The following is a 20,595-nucleotide window of genomic DNA, read 5'->3' as shown; positions in this document are numbered from 1 at the left end:
ATAGATTAAAAGTAGGTCAGATTTATGCTCAGGGGTGACCACATTGCCCTCTACAACTACCTGAAAGGTGTTTGTAGCTGGGAAGGGGTTGGTCTCTTCTCCCAGGCAACCAGCACCAGAACAAGGAGACACAGTCTCAAGCTGTGCCAGGGGAGGTTTAGGCTCAAGGTGAGGAGAAAGTTCTTCACCGAGAGAGTCGTTCATCATTGGAATGGGCTGCCCAGGGAGGTGGTGGAGTCACCGTCCCTGGAGGTGTTCAAGAGGGGACTGGACGTGGCACTTGGTGCCATGATCTAGTCATGAGGTCTGTGGCTACAGGTTGTACTCGATGATCCTCGAGGTCTCTTCCAACCTTAGTGATATTGTGATACTGTGATACTGTGTAAATCCTAGTGTAAAACTAGAGGCTGTGATCTTAGGAATGGAAGCACAGCATGAGCGAAACTGTTCTCATAAAGGCTGAATGTCATATCTATTACTGTCCTGGGTAAATTCTCTTTCAAAAAGTCAAAGTTTTTTAGATAAATATTAAATTTTCCTCATTTTGGCAATGTCCACAAACACTTCTTTATGAATGCTAAGTGTAATTGAGTGAATATTTGCTTTTAAGAAGAAGGTTTTGATAAGATTGTCTGTGAACTCAACCCTTAACAGAAAGTGACAAGGAGAACAGACAAGAAATTATCCAAATATCCCATTTGGGACTGAATGCTTTTCAGAGATATAAGCTTCTGACCATCAGGAAGAGATAGGAGAGCCTTGACATTGATGTTTATAATTACTCTCAATATCTAGGACTAAAATGCTTCACTACATGCCTTCTAAAAATCTTGATATGATTATTAGCATTCATACCTTTTGGTGTTACATTCTGTTTCACTTTCAAGCATTGAATGTATTGTATTGCTTTACTTACTAGTAGCAGTAGCAGGACAATATCAGGATTATCACAGGCACAGGCTACATGCATTGATGTCCAAAAATCCTCATCTTGATGATTAACATTTACTCCTCTGTCAATTAGAATTTCAGCAGCAAATGCATTATCATAGCGAGCACACTAGGAGAAAGAAAAGGAGATTAAGGATGGTGTTCTACTTAGTGTACAACTGAATTCATTACACACAATTTTTGCTCCATTTAACATTTAAATTGAGCAGATGATGAACTGTAGTTAAACTACTGTGTTTGTAAGGAACACCAGCTGATGAATCTATAGAAATAGTTTTGTGAAGAGTACAAATTGCCTGTGTGTGATTCACAGAATCCCTTATTGCCTGTGAAAAAGCAGTGTGAAATCTGCTGAAATCTTCACTGAAGATAAGGCTTTCTTTCAGTTCAACATTGTAATTCCGAAACAGTGCACAGGCATCAGTGCGTGATGATTTTTGCAGGAGTAGTAGCATCTAAATAAATGTACATCCACGTGTACATATGTCCACATGTACATGAATTTCTGCCTTTTATGCAAAGCAACATAAAGTATTCAGAGAAACAACATTCATAGCAACAATACATGCCTCTTGATATCCACTCTTACTTCCAGTCCACTAACTACCCTGATTTCTAGTAATTTCTCTCAGATACAAAAATAGTCTGCATGTTAAGAGTGTGTTGGGGGTGGGAAGCAAGGTTTACACATGTATATCTTGGTATAATTTTAGTTTTGATGACAGAGGCCAGTAATTTTGATAGAAAAGAAGAAGCTGGCCTAGATATTGTTGTGAGGTAACTTCTCAGTCACATCTGGCTTTTTAAGGATGTGCTTAGAGATAATATTCAAAGGACATCAAAGCATGTAAGTTGAGATCCGTACAATCTCAGTAATTTTTGAGAATGATGACTTTCTTTCCCCTCTGGAGAGAGGCTAGAAGGAGACTAATTTCCTATATTAGATACTTAGATGTCTTGAATATAATCCTTAATATCTATGCCTCTTCCACTATTTAAAGCTGTCCCATTAAGCACACATACACTGAGAGTAAAAATACAACTACATCTGCAGATAATTTTCAAGTGAGGGTTAAATAATCATGTTATTACACCCATATCACACGTGGAACCACTCCATGCCATCCAGTTTTTTGGTCTGTATTAATTTGGCATGGAAGCCAGGTCACTGAAGGAATAAAAGGAAGGAGGAAAAGTGCTTAACTGGATTCCACAGTGAAGTCAAGGTATAGCTGAAATATTCAACTGAATGCAGGAGCTGTGTATACTACTATGATCATAAGTATGGATAACTCAGAGGCTAAAAGCAGTCTTGATTTGAATGATTTCCAAATGCACTGACCATTAAATCATAGATCAGAAATTAAGTTCTGATGTATTTCCTTTAGCTTGTAACTTATCTGAGAGCTCTAGAAAGAGTTTTGGTTTGTTGCATTGGTATCATTCATTGTATGAGTAGCCTTACTTATATTGAGATGTTCAGTGCTCAAATTTTAAAAAATCAGAAATAACACATTTTATAATACAAATCAACATAATCTCATACCAGACACAATTTCAAGGCATTGTTAAGCAAAGACATTTCTTTAAAAATTCCATACAAAATAAATGGCAGATATCACTAAGCCATTTCGTGTATTAATAATAGATATAGAGTTAGGGATTAGTTTCCAGTTGGAAAACAGCCTAGATTTGTATCAGCAAATTAATTGCTGCTGCTTCTTGGTTCTTGTTCAGTGGATTTTGTGAAGTAATTGGATGGTCTCAAAGTTCAAAGAGAAAACTAGCACTCATATACTTTGTTACTAGAGTGGGTTGGGCGGTCACATGAATTGATATGACCCTATGTGTGGCCCACTGAGGGGGCAAGTCAGTCAAATACTCTCTTTTTTTCAGTACTTGTGCTCTGTTGAGTCTAATGAGAGTTCAATGGACACTTTTAAGCTCCCAGGAGATTCAGGCATACTGGAATACTGTCTACAGAGGTAGCAACAGAATCCTTATGAAGTGCAACATTTGATTTTTTTTTTTTTAGAAATATATCACATTTTGGAAGCTAACAGAAATGGAAATAGAAAAAAGGAACTGTGTCATTAATCATATTTTAATCAAAATGGGAAAATAAATATATTTTCCATTTGTTCTGGGATAAAACCATGTATCTTACAAGTGGAAAGAATAAACACTGATCAGGCTCTCCTGTGGAGAAATAATTTTACACAGAATTAGAGTGGTAAAACTAGTAGTAAGAATGGATCTGAGTGGGTTTTAAAAAACATAAAAAATATGTATCCTAAATTACTATTTTAAGTTCTTGCAGGAAAATAAATCTGGTTCATGTGTTTCCCTATATCGTCACTCTCCTGTCAGTACTACTCCCAAACTGGAGTCAAACCCATGTTTCACTGATATCAGGTTTTGTTTTTTTTTTTTTTTTAAGAAATCATCCTGCTTCTTATTGTGGCCGGTTGACGTTGCCCCCTTAAGAAAGGGAATATGGTGGACGGAAGTTGGTAAACGGAAGGAATAGTCTAAACTATTTCATTGGTAAAGTGGGAGGAAGCACCTTCTGAACTGGGAGTGAAGTGGACATTTGCACAACTTTTCTGTCAGTCTTGCTTCCGCCTTTTCTTCGTGCAGCAGCTCTGCCTGTGCTGGGCTTTCTGCCAAGGCCTCGGCCTTGAAGACCAGATAACAGCCGGTATTAACTCCTTTCCAATTAACACGAACTGCTTCTAACTTTTTTTCCTTTCTTTTCTTTCTCTTTCTATCCCATTCTGGGGAAAGGGGGGGAAGAGAGGGGAGAGCAGAGGTGGGGGACCCCTCTGCCGAGGGGGGGGCCACTCTCATTTCTGTGTTGCTCTGTTGTATATCTTTGTATATATTGTAGATATTGTAAATTTGTAAATATTCCCCCTGCAAATCCTACATTGCTTTGTAAATATAGCTCCACTGCTTTGCTAATTCAGCTTGCGAGTTTTTTTTCTTTTCCCTTCAATTTTTTTTTCCCTTTTACTTTACAAGGGGGAAGGGAGGAGGCTTCTTGGCCTTGCCCTTCCACCCACCACACTTATACATACTATAAGAAACTTAACCCAACTGCTCTAAAATAAAACACTCCTCCAGCAGACTTTTCACGAGATCTGTTATGCTCTTATATTTAGAAAGCCACATTTATTTTAGCAGCACTGTATAATGAAATTGGATCAAATTATCTTTAAATAGTTTCACGTTGAATAGAAAGTATGTCTGCAGTTGAAGCATCACAGGTCAAAGTAAAGGATCATAAAAGCTAGGAATTTATGATGAGCTTTTCCATTGGCTTCAGCAAAGCCAACATTTTACCCCTTCTTGTCTGCCTGTTAGTCTTTCCTCCACATGCTCTTACATCTTGCTTCTCTATTAGTCATTGTATACAAATAGTTTTCCTTTTATCTTCCAGCTATTTAATCTAAATTGCCATGCAAATAATGATAAACTAAATGCAGATAATGTGTTAAATACCAACATATAGGAGATTGGTGCAAGAAAATATGCACAAAAGCAAAAGGAAAAAAGTTACACACTAAGATTTTGCACATAGGATCTGTGCATCTCTGAACCATATAATTTTATCTATGGAATCTAGAAATGTTTCTTTTGTTGTTTCTTATGTCACAGACAATTTATAAATAAAATATTTCATTCTACTTTGTTAGTTACCATTCCTACAACATGATTCACCCTTCATAAGCAATTTGAAACCAACCACTTATTTCACATTCATAGCTGGATGCAATCATAATCACCATGGAGGACAGCACAGATAAAAAATCATTGTTCAGCCTCTTTTTTTGTATTTATATGCTCAATCTGCTACTCAGTAGCCCTGAATGTTTATCCACAGTCACTAACACTAATCTTCAGTAACTCTTACCAGATGGAGCAAGGAGCCTCCTGAGGAAACAAGCGTATGAGGGTCAGCACCATCCTTCAATAGCCGTAGCACTGAAATATGAAAGAAAAGAGGAAAAATTAATGCAGCAATATACCTAATTCTGAACTGTTAATAGGCTGATTCTTCATCATCTTCATTAAGAGATTTAATAATATATTCAAACCTCTCAGAAAACATTTTCAAAGCTATCATGTCAGCATTTCCCATCTCATCTACTTTAATGGCTAAGCCTGGAAGCAAAGGACCTATGATAATGATGTTAAATATGAACAGTATCAAGGACTTCTCAAGCTGACAGATGAGCATGTCAGTGCTGCAGATATGAGAGGAGAGAAAACTCTCTCAAGGTCACAATCACTGGATTTTATTTTATCACTGGTTTTATTTTACTTTGTAGAGTTCTCATGAGATTTGTTGGCTTTTTTTTCTGCAAATAATTAAAAGTCATGTTCATAACTTGAAATTCTTCATTATACCACAGCTAAACAATCTGCACTCAATTTAAGCTTTCCAGTGTATTGTCAGATAACTGACGCAGCATAATCCTGAAAATGATATTTGGAGTCAAACTCCACTTCCAGTTACATTTATCAAAATCCTTTGAAATGAAAGCAGGTTTATAAACACAAGCAAAACCACAACCCTTCATATTGGTGTTCACTCAAGTATGAAAATTCAGCACTTCTTCCCCATGGTCTTTATTGCCTTCATAACCTTTTCACTCAGAATCAAAGCACTGACTAATTCATGCTACTGATATTCACTGCAGGAGCAGAATTGCACAGTAAGAATGCCAGCCATTATCAAGAGAATGCACACTGGCATTGCAACACTCTTCACTAAACTGGTATGATGAACCCTTTTAAAACATCTCCATCTGGAAGAATAACTGCCAATAATGTTTCCCATTTAAGAACACAGCTGGTTCTGCTTCCACCATCTGGAAATCCTGGGTTTAATTCCTAGTTAACATTCCTGGACAGAGTAGTACAAAGGTGTGCGAGGTTTTGAGTTCTGAGTACCCCACAAAACTGTTTCACCACAGTGCTCATCCCATAGGAAGACAGTAACCTTTTTCTCAAGGCTCCTCTAACTTCTGTGAATCTGTCAAGAGACTCTTGTCACCGAAGCAGAGCAAGAGGGTGGAGAAATATTTGTACATTTTTCATAACCCTGGGGAAAATGGATGAACAATAAAAACTGCAGTATTTCTTTCTGCTCTCAGATTCACAAATTCAATACTGAAGTACAAAATTGTCCTAATGAAGACAGAGACCATTAAAAACAAAGGTTCAGAACTACGTTCCTTCCTTCTTGTAATACCTAAATCACTGACCACATATGGTGATGCTTCCTCTACCTCATGTTTTAGTCAGTAAAGATCTTGTAAATCTTCCCTCCTTAAACAGGTATGCAACCACATCCTCCTCAAGATTTAGCATTTCCCATCATTCTATGTTATGCCATTTCTTTAGCATGTAATAAAATATTAACTCAATATTACAGAACTTTTCTTAAGTTCCCAAATTAATTCTATTCTGTCAATCCCATCTGGATTTGACCTGAAGAAATTAATACTCCAAGTTTTTCCCTTCGGTCCATCATTGCTTTTCTGGGGAAAAAAAAATCCACCCATTTCACTGGCCCAGCCTTCAGATTGGTGTTTTTATGTAGATTCTTTCTTATGGATTCTCTGTGCTGGTTAAAAATGTGAACTATGGCCTATGGCCATCTACACTGATAGTCTTATTTGCAAATAAGGGAATTATGGCAGATAGTCCTTAAAAGTATGATTTGCTGTCATCATTAAACTAATTGTGTTTTCAAGGAGTCTTTAACTGAGAGTATATAATTATTTGAAAATGCCACTTTTATGGTGCATTATAACAGATTGCACTTGTCTCAAAAGAAGGCCTATTTTTCACTGCATAGCTGACTCTTACCTTCTGCCAGCTCTCACCTATACAGCTGCATATTAAACTGGACCACTATGTTCAGTAGTTTTTTCTCTCTTGTGCCAGAACTAGTTAGTACCAGCAGAGACTACAAGAGCGTATGCCACGTGCAGGCAGAGAAAGCATGCTGTATTTTGTTGGCAGAAATCTTACACTGACTAAGGCTGATAATGAAATAACATTCTCAGATATCCTCAAGTCTGCTTTTCTACAAGATGGAATAAGCCAAGTAAGGAACCAACCAAAAGGCTCTGTTCCCTTCTCCCATTTCCAAAAGAACTTACATATGATATACACAGTTTCAATCTGCACCAGGGGAGGTTTAGACTGGATGTTAGGAAGAAATTCTTCATAGACAGAGAGATTGCCCATTGGAATGGGCTGCCCAGGGAGGTGGTGGAGTTGCCATCATTGTAGGTGTTTAGGAGAAGACTTGATGGGGTGCTTGGTTGCATGGTTTAGTTGATTAGGTGGTGGTGGATGATGAGTTGGACGTGATGATCATGAAGGTCTCTTCCAACATGGTCTGGTCTATTCTATTCTATTCTATTCTATTCTATTCTATTCTATTCTATTCTATTCTATTCTATTCTATTCTACCTCTGGCTACTTCTACATCTGGGACAAACACAAATTAACTGGGTCTCTAAGATTAACTCTAAGATTCCTTAAGAGTCTTGGGATCACTAAAACTGGCTTTTGGGTAGGTCCTTCTAAGCAAAGACAGAGGATGAAGGCTTCTTTCTCTGTTTTGACAGGAGCAGGACACATGGGAAAGTCAGAGGTTTGGGAAATTGCATTTCTAAAACACCCCCAAAACCCCTGGTTCTTACACAGATGCTATGCAAAATTAATTAATGTCTTTTCAGATTCATTTAGTAATGTTGTGTTATTGGAATGAAACAATGAGACCATTTCTAGAACTGAATTTGAAATGCATAGGAATGAATGGGTTTGCCTTGCTTCCCACCCTACTACCCACTCTCACAAGCAGAAATGCAGACCAAGATTACAGCATAAATAGTTAATACATAAACTCTGATTCTAAAGCAGAATATTCATTAACCACAACTATAAACAAATGATCAAGACACTTAAAAAACTAGGTTAACTGCATAAAAGCTTAGTAGCTCCTTCTTTTGACTGATTTATTTTTCCTCATTGTGGTGGCTTGAAGTTTCCTCCCAGCATTAACTTTTTCACCAGACCAACTCAGTTAGAAGTAAATGAAGCTGCATTTACGAGCAAAAACTACACTCTACAATGGAATGCAATGAATATGCACAAAATACACAGTACTTACAATATTATATAGATATTTACAATTATCAAACAACACCCCCCCCACCCCGCCCCGGTCAGAGACACCAGGGAAGCTATTCCACTGTCCCCCAACCCCCTGTCCCAAGAGAGAAAGGAGTGGAGAGAGAAGCAGTGGGTTAGACTTATCCAAGGCCAGCCAGAAGCAAGTTATCCGCCCCGAGTGAAGCAGAAACAGATAGAGATCAGAAGAGAAGAGAAGAAAAAAGGGGAAAGAATTTTCTCATAGAATCAATAAGATCGAAGAATACCTCAGAGATCATAAAGTCCAACCTATCACCCAACAACTCATGACTAACTAAACCATGGCTTCAAGCGCCACATCCAATCCCTTTTTGAACACCTCCAGGGATGGTGACTCCACCACCTCCCTGGGCAGCTGTTACAGTTTGAGCTGGGTGCCCCCCTGCAATGTTTACTTCCTGTGTCCAGAAGTCCAGCCCAGAGGGGTGGACACAGGAAATTATGTAGTATTTCCTACCACAATCCTTTGCACCACTATAAGATCCAGTGCGGAGTCTAGCACTATCTCTTTTCTTCCTCCTCCGTCAGCCGGTAACTGGGGGAGATGACTCCTGGCTTTGGGCCTGGCTAGGCCCAAGGCCACAGGGGGATGGGCAGTCTCAGATCTGGCCAGCTGAGACTAGCCTAGCAGTGGGAGGGGGAAGAAGGAGCCCTGGGGGTCTTGGGTGTACCCTCAGGTAGGGATGGGGTCTCTCTGGGTCTGCTTTGGGATTTTTCTTTGTCACTATGCTTTTGCTTTTCTGTAAAAGTTCACTGCTTTCTATTTAAACTTTCCATCACTTTTGCAATCCGTTTGTCTGAGTGTTTATTGTTGCCAGGGGTGGGGAAGGGGGCTGCCTCAACCCAGCACAGCAGCACATTCCAATGGCTAACAAGTCTCTCTGGGAAGAATTTTCTCCTCACCTCAAGCCTAAACTTCCCCTGGCACAGCCTGAGACTGTGTCCTCTTGCTTGGGTGCTGGTTGCCTGGGAGAAGAGACCAACCCCCACCTGGCTACAACCTCCCTTCAGGTAGTTGTAGAAAGCAAAAAGGTCTCCCCTGAGCCTCCTCTTCTCCAGGCTGAACAACCCTAGCTCTTCATATTCCAGATATTTACCCAATTAATTAGTTTAGAATAATCTTTTGTTTTCCTTCTTACACTCAATAGTGATGTATTTATATTTTTTCTACTTTTCTGCTCAAAATCTGTAACAAAATTTTAAAGGCATAGCCTAAAACCACCACACTCATTATTGTAGTTAGATTAGTTAGCGCTTCAGGAAATTTACACCATGAAGACTACCACAGCAAGACATTCAAACTACCAAGTGGACAAGAGTGTTTGTTCTGTCATGTGCTACATTTGCCTGCATATAAAGTGTAAAACATTTATCTTTCCTTGAACTTACTCCCCCTGCAAAACACAATAAAAAAACCAAAGAAAATAAGATCATAGAAGCACAATCCCCTTCCCTACCATGTAACTCACTTAGGTCATTCACTTAAGATTTTTCTAGTCAGAAAGAAATCTTCACCTTACATTCATTTTTTTTTTTTCTTGTGATAGAACTACTCCAGTTACTGCTGGAAGTTTGGGATGAATTGCCCTAATGGGCACAGAAAGGCATAGATAACTATATTTCAGAAATACTGTATCTTTCTACATGCAATTTTAAGGAACTTTTCACATTACTTTCTTTTTAAATTTCTTTTATTTGTCATATTCCCCAGAAGAGAAGTCTCCAGAAAAGATAAGGACACTGAAAACAGGCTTTAAGTTGGGAAGCTGATATGAGTAAAATTTTCAGTAAACTCTTAAGCCCTTCCTTTGTGTATATAAACAGGTCCATTCATTCTGTGATGTCTTTTAGATGCACAAAATTATCAACAACTTGGAGTAGAATTTCAGATCTAATATAGATGCTTTAGAAAGCATGGAAGTTAGAAAGTCTCAGCAGTAAAGAATGGTAATACTCAAGATAGCTTTTAATACATGCTTGATGCTACAATTTTAACTAAATTATTCTGGTGAGCTGAACAACTTTCCATTCTCCATTGGCTGTACTTACTGGACTACTTAGCCTTGTAATCCATCCTGTAACTAGTGGAGTCCCCCAGGCATCAGTGCAGGGTGAAGTCCTGTTCAACATCCTTATCAATGACATTGATGAGGGGACAGAGTGTCTGCTCAGCAAGTTTGCTGATGATACCAAACTGGGAGGCCTGGCTGATACACCTAAAGGCTCTGTGGCCATTCAGTGAGACCTGGAAAGGCTGGAAAGCTGGGGAGAGAGGAACCTAATGAGGTCCAACAAGGATAAGTGCAGAATCCTGCAGCAGGGAAGGAATAATAAACTGCACCAGTACAGGTTAGGAGGTGATCTGCTAGGAAGTAGCCCTGTGGAGAAGGACCTGGGAGTCCTGGTGGACAAGAAGTTATCCATGGGTCAGCAATTTGCACTTGTGGCCAAGAAGGCCAATGGGATCCTGGGGTGCATTAAGAAGAGTGTGTCCAGCAGATCAAGGGAGGTTCTCCTCCCCCTTTACTCTGCCCTAGTATGGCCCCACCTGGAATATTCCATCCAGGTCCAATGGAGGACTACAAGGATGATTAAGGAACTGGAGCACTGCCTTATGAAGAAAGGCTGAGAGACCTGGGGTTTTTAGTCTGGAGAGAAGGCTGTGAGAAGATTTAATAAATGTATACATATCTGAGGGCTGGGTGTCAAGAAGGAAGGGATAGTCTCTTCTCAAGGACAAGGGGCAATGGATGTAAACTACAGCATAGGAAGTTCCATCTCAACATGAGGAAGTACTTCTTTACTGTAAGGGTCACAGAGCACTGGAACAGGCTGCCCAGGGAGGTCATGGAATCTCCTTCTATGGAGACTTTCAAGACTCATCTGGATTCATGTCATGGTCTAGTCATGAGGCCTGTGGTGACAGGTTGGACTTGATGATCTGAGGTCTCTTCCAACCTTGGTGATACTGTGATACTGTGATTCATTCCTGTGAGACCTGTGCTAGATTATATGGACCTGCTGTGGCAGGGGGCTTGGACTTGAAGATCTCCAGAGGTTCCTTCCACTCCCTGACATCCTGTGATCCTGATATTTGCAGCAGTAACTAGTACTTATGCAATGCCGTGTTGAATAGCATATAGCTACTTTGCCACATTTAACCATCTATCACCTTATATGCTGCAGACAAAAGGAATATAGATCTGAAGAGACAGCAGATCCTAGAAGACAAATTCAGAGGGCCCAGGGCTACCAGTAACTCAGCAGTGAACAGCTACTAATAGTAACGCAAACAAGAGCTGGGGTAGTTTTAGTAGTAAAAGAAAAGACTTCCCCCCTGCCAAAAAAAAAAAACAAACCAAAAAAAAAGTCTAACATACTTAAAATCTAACCACAGGCCATCTGCTGTGCTGGATATAGAATACTAGTGTATGTTTCTACTAATCATTCCTCTGGGAATTAGCAGCTATGTAGTGTAAACTTTGTTCCTGTTAAGATCTATTTTGGTCTCTTTGGCTTAACAGGAATAACTGTAGCTGGAAGGCTTGACTTGTTCATTATGTGCAGAAACATGACTTACTGCAGAAGCCTAGCTATGACTATGTTGTTGGAATGGACTATCCCACCTTAAGCTGCATGTTTCTGCCACCTGCTTCACCCTGGCACAAGACAAAGGTTAGTTTTCAATCAGATCAACAATTTGAGTATGTGGCACTGAGTAACAGGTATGCATCGAGAGAGTAGGGTAGCCATCAATTTCAGCAACAGCTGAAAGCAGTCTGAGCATAACTTGGCCATGAAATTGAAGCACTGGACAACAGAAGTGATAATAAAGGAAGAGAAATAGCACACTTGTCCACTTCCCTCACTTAAGGAAATGTCATAATTTGCCCGTTAACCTCTCCATGGACAGATCTTTGGTTTCTACAGATGCACTTATAATTCTTGCCATTTTAATGCCTCTTTAGCATCCTATTCCTATTCCTCCATAGTTACTCTCCATTTTCAGCTCGTACCAAATGTGCTTATGAAGAATCTGCTATACAACTCACCAGTATTTGAGAACAGATGAATGCCAGTCTCTGGTAAGTTATTCTTAATCAGAGCAGCAAATTAAATCAAGAAATAAATGATAATTCTTTGGTTAATACACCCTTAGAAAAATATTTACCTCACACCTTGCTATGATTAAATTAAATTTTAAAATCCAAGTATCACTGTTGGTAATTAAATCATTCTTTTAAGTTGTCCTGTTTATTTAACAAACTCATCTACAATACTAATACTATTACCACATCATTACTAGTGCAATAGCTGATGCTTTCCTTCAGAGGAAGTTTTACTCATCAAAGGCTGACAGTGATGAAATAAAGCAGTTGCACCCTTAATGGGCTTTTCGAACATCTGATTTGTAATCTGACTGCTTTTCCCATCCTTGAATTATTTTCAGTGATCACCAACAACATCTGTCAGACTTGTTCAATCCTCATATTCTTATGTTCTGAAGAACTCTTGGAAATAAATTCCCACCTCTGCTGCATAAAGATTAAAGACAACAAACCATAAAGAAAATATGCTATCCTGGTTTGAGGCCAGGCAGATCCTCTCTTGCCCCCCAAAAAGAATGACACTCACACAAATTGATTGCAGAAGTGATGGAAAGTTTAAATGGAAAAGCAATTACTGTTTTACAGAGAGCTACAAGCATAGTGATAAAAGTACAGAGTCCCTGTGAGAGACTAATGCCTGTCTCTCCTGATGTGACCTGATCACCTTTGCTGCTTGCCCAGATAATAGCTGATGTGTATTGGGCAGAGCCACTGGAACGACTCTTGGGAAGGTGCAAAGGTAACATTGCTCGCTGGACCACAGCTGGCCTGACAACAATGGACCAAGGCCACCTTCAGGAATATGCACGAGACAATGGATTTACCACCTGGCCCCTGATTTCCTGAGGGACAATACTTGGACTAAAAACTGTATAAAAGACTTGAGCAACTATTGGCTACGGAGAACCAAAAAACACAGAAGAGGGAAAACACAGATGAACACAGGAGAAGGACAATGCTGCTGAGAAGGAAAGCACATGAGAAGGAAAAGCCCGGGACAATGCTGCTCCAAAGAAAAGAGGAAAAATGACAGAGACATCACCATGGAGCCTGGAAGAAGCAGACCGAACCCTCTCTCTGTGTCCTAAATTTCACCTGCTGCAACTCATGGAGCTGAAGTGGCTGCCCTGAGGACCACATCTCTTCTACAGCCAAAGCCTCAGCACCCTTTCTCTACAGACCCAACATCTCCTGCAGCACCTTTCCTCCACAGACTCAAACTGTCTTGTGGGAGTGAGGGGTGTGGTAAAATAATTCCTTTCCTCTTCTCTCTCTCTTCTCTCTCTCCCTCTCTATTTTCTCTCTCTCCCCTTCTGATCCATCCACTTTATTTATGTAATAAATAGTCTAGCTGTTGATATTTTGGCCTCATTTGTGCCTCTAATTTCACAACACAGGAATATTCAAAAGAACTGAGACTCCTTCCCTCTCCGGACCAAGACAGTCCTTTATAGCATACCCAAAAGCCTCCCAAGACTTCCCTTCTCCCCACCTGAGGGTATACCAAAAACTGCCAGGGCTCTTTCTCCCCCTCCACTGTTAGGCTAATCTCAGCGAGCCAGGTGTGAGACCACCCCTCCCTCTTCTCCTCCTGGCATTAGGCCTAGCCAGGCCTAAGGGGCCTTGAGATACTACCCCACTATTACCTGATAGGGAGCATCTCCCATGGGAGCAGAGAGGGAAGAAAGAGGAAGAGAAAGACTTTGCAGATGAATTTATAGGGTGCAGGATATTATGGGTAGAAATACGCTGTTTCCTGCATTCAACTACTGGGCTGGACCCTCAGGACACCGGAGATGTATCTTGTGCAGCAGCAATAGGAGGCACCCAGCCTAAACTGCCACATACACACAACATTTGGACAGTTAAGTGTTTTGCCATTCACAGAATACAGAAATGAAGACAGGAAAGTTACTTTTTCCATACTGGCTGAATTTGAGAATGTTTGCCTTGTACATCCAGTCTACACTGTCCACTGTTTGAACAGACCACTGATGAGGATAAGGCTGGTGCATCTATCCTCCCCAGCAAAGTTCCTGGAGTGTATAATTTTTACAGGCAGCCAGGAATCAGATTACCAAGACCCCAAATCAACTGACCTATTGATTTGCTGCCACACTTAAAAACGTGATGTGAATTGTCAGGCTAATTCCTGACAATTCCATTCACAAGATGATTACCTTCAAAAGAAACAAACAAGCCCCAATGAAACAGGTACTTCGGCAGCCCCAGATGACATATATCCCAGCTTTAAGGTTAGGCCCAGATCAAAATACATGTAAATTCTATCCTGTGATTTCTTTGTGGAGAAATCAGTGACCACCCAAGGCTTGGAATCAGTTGAGTGGCTCAATCACTCCACTCTGGAAGCAAACTTCAAGCAGCACGTGACAACAGCTCCTTTCCTTTCTGCCTAGTGCTCTGTTACTTTCCCACCAGGCCTTGTACCCTCAACTATTATATATCTATGTCCAGGAATTTAGTAACTCTGAGAGCTTCCTGCTGATGCATGGTTGACAAAGGGCAGTAGTTAAGACAGATGAACTCATGGAAAAGAAATATAGACTGAGATTTCAGAGGAAACATGATGCAAAAATAAGTGGCACATTACCTAATACCTACATCTGATTTCTGTCTGTCTGGTTGGTTATAGTTGTGAGAGTCTAATAAGTTTGTCTCTCTCTATGTGAGTCAACAAAGATAAAGTGATAGCAGAGCCACTGGAAAGAAGGTGGAAAGAATCCTGTCCACCAATCCTGGATGCAAATCAGCTTGTGATTGCATCGTGATAACACAGGACTACAGCAATGGACCCAAGGACCCAGCCATTACACCTTTAGGGCAAGACCTCCACCCATCAAGTACCGTGGGCAGGGTGATACAATGGGTTTTACCACCTGTTTCCTGAGGTGTAAGGAATGTGGGGAGCCTTGTCTGGATGGAGATGGGGTAGACGGAGATTCCCCCCCTCCAGCCAGGATCTTGCCCAAACACACAGCAATACACAGAACCTAAGGATTATTTCCTGCCACTGGAATTCCTGAGGGACAACATTTGAATACATACCTAAGGACTAAAAACTGTATAAAAGACTGGAGCAACTACTGGTTTGTAGAGAGAAACAGGAGAGAGAAACAGAGGAGAAAAACGGGGAGAAAAAACAGAGATGAAGGAAAACACAGGAGACGGGCCAGGCCGCTGAGAAGGGAAAGCCGGGACAATGCTGCTCTGGAGAAAAGAAGCTGCCCGGAGGACCACAGCTCCAGCCAAATCCTCAGCACCCTTTCTCTACAGACCCAGGCTGCCCAGAGGAGCCTCAGCACCGTTCCTGTATCAACCCAACATCTCCCCAGAGGACCACAGCTGTTCTCCAGCAAAAGCCTCAACACCCTTTCTCTACAAACCCAACATCTCCTGCAGCACCTTTCCTCCACAGACTTTAACTGTCTTGGGGGGGATGAGGGGTGTGGTAATATAATTCCTTTCCTCTTCTCTCTCTCTTCTATCTCTCGTCTCTCTCTCCCTCTTTATTTTCTCCCTCTCCCTTTCTTATTTATGTAATAAATAGTCTAGCTGTTGATACTTTGGCCTCGTTTGTGCCTTTAATTTCACAACACGGGAATATTTAAAAGAACTGTGTCTCTGGACCGAGACATCTAATGTCTCCGGACCATGACAATAGTTCCTCTTTCAAATAGAAGGACCCTAATTTACATAAGTTACTTGCAAATACATGCACTGAGCACATCTAGAGTGATTCTATGATTCTAAATCACACTAATTTAGAGAAGACTCTAAAATTAACCTTAGTGGAAAGTACTTGACCATACAGTAAACTTAAATAGTGCTTTTCTCAAAGCTTTCACTTCCAAATAGTTTATGTAGCTACTTCAAGATTAAAAAATAAATAAATAAACAAATGACTTTAATATCTTAGAATTTAGGTCACCTATTGCATTCTGTATAAATGTTTTATCCATCTCCCATGTGTGGGTTCTTCCAGAGGTCCTGACAAAGATGATTAAAAATAGCACAAACATAGTCAGCGGGCTAGAGCTGGTTATTACAATAGCTCATACCCCACTGGGTTCACTTTACAAATGTGTGTCAACCTGAAAGCTCTTTAAATTACTGTACTTTTTAGGGTAACTTTTCTGCTACAAACTGTAGTGAATTGTATATTCAAATGTCTGTATAACTAACAAAATTTCAGACCTTTACAAGATTTTACTAAATACGTTACATTTATTTCAAACATTGCAACTGGACAATGCTGCAGTCATTAAATGATAAATACTAAAACACACATCAGCAAAATAAGTCATTCTGTGGTCAGTAGCTTAATTTGAAAACCACTGCCATTCTATGCTTTTCCCACGTGTAACAGTAAAAGTTAAAGAATTTGCATACCACACAAATTTTCTGCTGAATAGACTGTACACCCCCTCTGCTTCACCCACCATTTATGTTGATCCTATGCCAATGTTACTTAATTGCATAAATCAAATTACTGCTGACTTTTATTCCATATGAAACAGGACTCAGCCCCTCTTTCAACTCTCACATCATGCAGAGCAAGTTTATGCCAGCTGGTTTAGAAGCTGTGTAAGCAACTCATTACGATTTGTATTAGAGATCTTCAAGGATAACAGGCTATTATCCTGCTTAGCAGCTGCTAAATGGTACTAATTACCAGCTGTAGACCACTGGCTGTTAGATTCTGCCTGTATATACTGGAATTCTTAGCATGTGCACAAGGAAGAAAACTTAATACATGCAGACCAAAATAAACTAGGGATATTAGCCATCCATGCATTAATTGAAAATAATGGTGCATGTGGTAAACGAGTGACCAGAGATACAAAGAAAGTATCTGGTTCCAGGAATTTATCACCACTTGACAGATGTGGCTCAGGCATCCCATTTCACAGGGTATAGTCTGTGACGGTTTACATTGTCAAAGGCAGAGCTGCTTCACTCTTCTTCAGGCTTCCTTCCATAGCCCTCCGCCCTTGAGATCATATGGGAAGCTAGACCAGCTGAAGTCAAATCTTATGAAGTGAGCTGGTTTAGCTCACTTCAAGATGAGCATAAAGATAGGAGCACAAAAGGATAAGAGGAGCAGAGGAGAACAGAAATGAGATCAACCAATGGCAACCTCAGTTTTAGCTTAGTTTTAGACTTAGCAACACATTTTACAAGTGTCAATTCGTATTGTACATATTTGTATTAGATTTGGCTGAGCTGGAGTTAATTCTCCTCAGAGCACCTTTCTAGTGCTGTGTTTTGCAGTACTGTAGGTGGTTGCTGATAACACACCAGCATTTTGGCAACTGCTGAACGAGCACCCAGGCTGTTCTTTTCCAATATTTCCCTGCCCAAAGAGTAATCTGAGGGGTGGGCAAGATTTTGGGAGAGAATGCAGCTGGGACAGCTGAACCAAACTGACCAAAGGAGTATTCCTTGCCATATGACTTTAGCTTTGATATATAAACCCAAAGATGGAAGTGTGGGGATATTCGTCCATGGCATCTGTCCTCCTGAGAAACTGCTATGCATGTTAGCATCCTGCTTCCCAGGAGTGACCAACCACTGCCTGCTGATGGGAAGTAGAGAATAACATCTCTGTTTTTGCTTTCACGTGCAGCCTTTGCTCGTGCTTTGTATTATTAAATTGCTTCTACCTTATTACAGGCCTTTTGTTGTATTTTCCCCTCTCCCCTGTCCATCTAAGAAGGACAGTGATAGAGCAACTTTGGAGGGCATTTGGCCCCCCAGCCAGGGCCAAATCACCACACCATTCTTAGGTTACTGTCAAAATTAAGTCAGTGGCTCCAAGATGCCTGTGGATTCCCTTTTCTTTCTTTCTATCAGCCCCATCAGCTGTGCAAAAGGCAGGTGAGCTGACACAAAACTGCAGATTTTGGGGGCGTGGTACATTCTCTCTTGGAACAGTTTGCTGAACCGACTTCCTCTGCAGCCATACAAATGCTAAATCCGATACAAAGGGCATGCAGCTAGAGCATTGGTACAGAGTCATAAAAATATGAATGAAATTTCTGAATTGGAAAATATAGAATTGGTATAGCATCCAGTGAGCATGAGCAAACATTTTATTGATATAACTTGATTCTTAATAACTCTGAACTCCTGAGTACCTCCCTGGTGGTGTAAATACTGTGAAAGTGAACAGTACAATCTCAATTAAAGCAGTGAGACTACAGTGATACAATTCTCTCTTTTTTTTTCAGCAAGTCATGACACATGTAAGGCCACTACAGAGTATAATCAATGTACTTTTACTATAAAGATAGCTCTAACTACATAAACAAAAAAAAATTATCAAAACTGATGAATTTAAAATCCCTATAATTTGAAGTGTTCCAAATAAGAAATATTGTGTGCTTCATTTGACAGATATCACTGTCCAACTGAGTTTTTCTTCATCACCTAAATACAACCTACTTATTAATTTTATTTTATTTACACCTATCCTGCATTTTCTACTGCTGATACTATTTACACCTGCCTTGCTACACCTATTAACTTTAAGCCAATTCCTTCCCAAATTTGGTATTGTAACAGTTTTGCACAAGGGCTAACCTGCCTGCTTCCCTAACATAAAAATGAGAGGAAGAGTAACACACAACTCAGGACTGAGATAAAGAGATAAGTGTTTAATGTAACATAAAATATCATAAGCACAATGCATAATTACTTCAGCTAATAACCTAGTTAATCTAATAATACAATGCATGATTACCTTGGCTTAGCCTATTTGCAGAAGAAGCACAGTGAAATACCCAGGGAAAAAAACACAGCATAGAACAGAAAACCAAAACCAGTATCTACACGGCTCCCAATCTTTCCCCTGCCATGCCTGCAGAAAAAAGAATCACACTCAAGAACCCAGAAGCAGCAACCAGAACAGGAAGCCTCCCATGTTGCAATCTCAACTTCAAACCCTGTAATATTTTGGTTCAGTTAGCACTGTCATTTTTTGAAGCTGGCATGACTGCGGCATGGTATGAACACCAGCAGAAGCTTCAACTCAATCCATGACAGCTATTTCACAGAATCACAGAATTGTCAGAGTTGGAAGGGACCCCAAGGATCACCTAGTTCCAAGCCCCCTGACATGGGCAGGGATACTTTCCACTACATCAGCTTGACCAGAGCCACATCAAGCCTGGCTTTAAAAGCATCCAGGGATGTGGCTTCTACCACCTCCCTGAGCAACCTGTTCCAGTGTCTCACCACCCTTATGGTGAAGAACTTATTCCTAACATCTAATCTAACCTATCCTCCTCTATCTTGGATCCATCCCTCCCTAATCCTATCACTACCAGACACCCTAAAAACTCCCTCATGAGCTTTCTTGTAGGCCCCCTTCAGATACTGGAAGGCCACAATAAGGTCTCCTTGATTCCTTCTCCTCTCCAAACTGAACAACTCCAACTCTCTCATCCTGTCCCCATAGGAGAGGTGCTACAGCCTCCGATCATCTTCATGGTTTTTCTCTGAACACTTAATGTGTTGCAGATATGCTATAGATTAATATGGCTATAAACTGATTCCCCTTAATACGTGTTCAAATTTGATCATTAAATAGGTGGTTGAAGAAGCCTGCTAGGTCACAACATATGGTCATTCATCAATACTCATCCTTATCATATGGGGTAGCTCCCAAATTTCTACTCAAAAATCAGATCAATCAGCCTGCTAGATTTGCTTGCTTTTTTGTAGTTTTCTTTTTTTTTTCCCTCCTCAGACTTCACACTCTCTTTCGGATGATTAGTAACACTGCACCAGTTCATAGAGTTGTTCTAGGAGCCAGAAGACCATTCCTGCATATCAAAACCAGTACCATGCTCTTTACTGTTCCCTTTTATTTAAAGAATTTATATCCAGTTTGTTTAACAATACTGGTTGTTGGATGTTGTGCAATCTTCAGGTCCCTGAGGACACCAAGGACCTTCCAGTCCTGCCCACCACTCAGGCTCCCTCATCCTGCCAACAGCCAAGGACCCTATGTCACCCCCCTGGGCCAATTGCACTTGCCCTAGTGATGCTGCAGCCCAGCTCATCATAGCCCTGCCCTGCCCAGCCCCAGGGCTCATGGTTTGCTGAGCCAGGCCCACTCACAGACCCAGATCCTTGCCTGACTGCAGCCTGTTTCCATCTCCACAGCATGCCTACCCAGCCATACCAGAACTGTGTTCAGCCATGGACCGGCCAAGCACTGGCTGGGCAAATGGGCCCGAAGAGTGGTGGTCAATGGAGATAAATCCAGCTGGCG

General features: G+C 40.7%; 1 protein-coding gene across 1 annotated transcript in view; it reads right to left on the bottom strand.

The window, feature by feature from the left end:
* MYO16 (myosin XVI) overlaps positions 1-20,595 on the bottom strand; it is a 392,532-nt gene that overhangs the window by 320,929 nt on the left and 51,008 nt on the right. The window contains exons 3-4 of the mRNA XM_068170049.1: positions 4,868-4,938; positions 917-1,060 (exon numbers count right to left, since the gene is read on the bottom strand). Of these exons, the coding sequence (XP_068026150.1) occupies positions 917-1,060; positions 4,868-4,938 (215 nt within the window). The remainder of the gene's footprint in view (positions 1-916; positions 1,061-4,867; positions 4,939-20,595) is intronic.

The sequence above is a fragment of the Melanerpes formicivorus genome, unplaced genomic scaffold (genome assembly GCF_026170545.1).
Source record: "Melanerpes formicivorus ecotype bairdi unplaced genomic scaffold, bMelFor1.0.p_v2 SCAF_1, whole genome shotgun sequence".
In the NCBI taxonomy this organism is placed as follows: Eukaryota; Metazoa; Chordata; class Aves; order Piciformes; family Picidae; genus Melanerpes; species Melanerpes formicivorus.
This window is presented reverse-complemented; position numbering and strand designations above follow the sequence as displayed.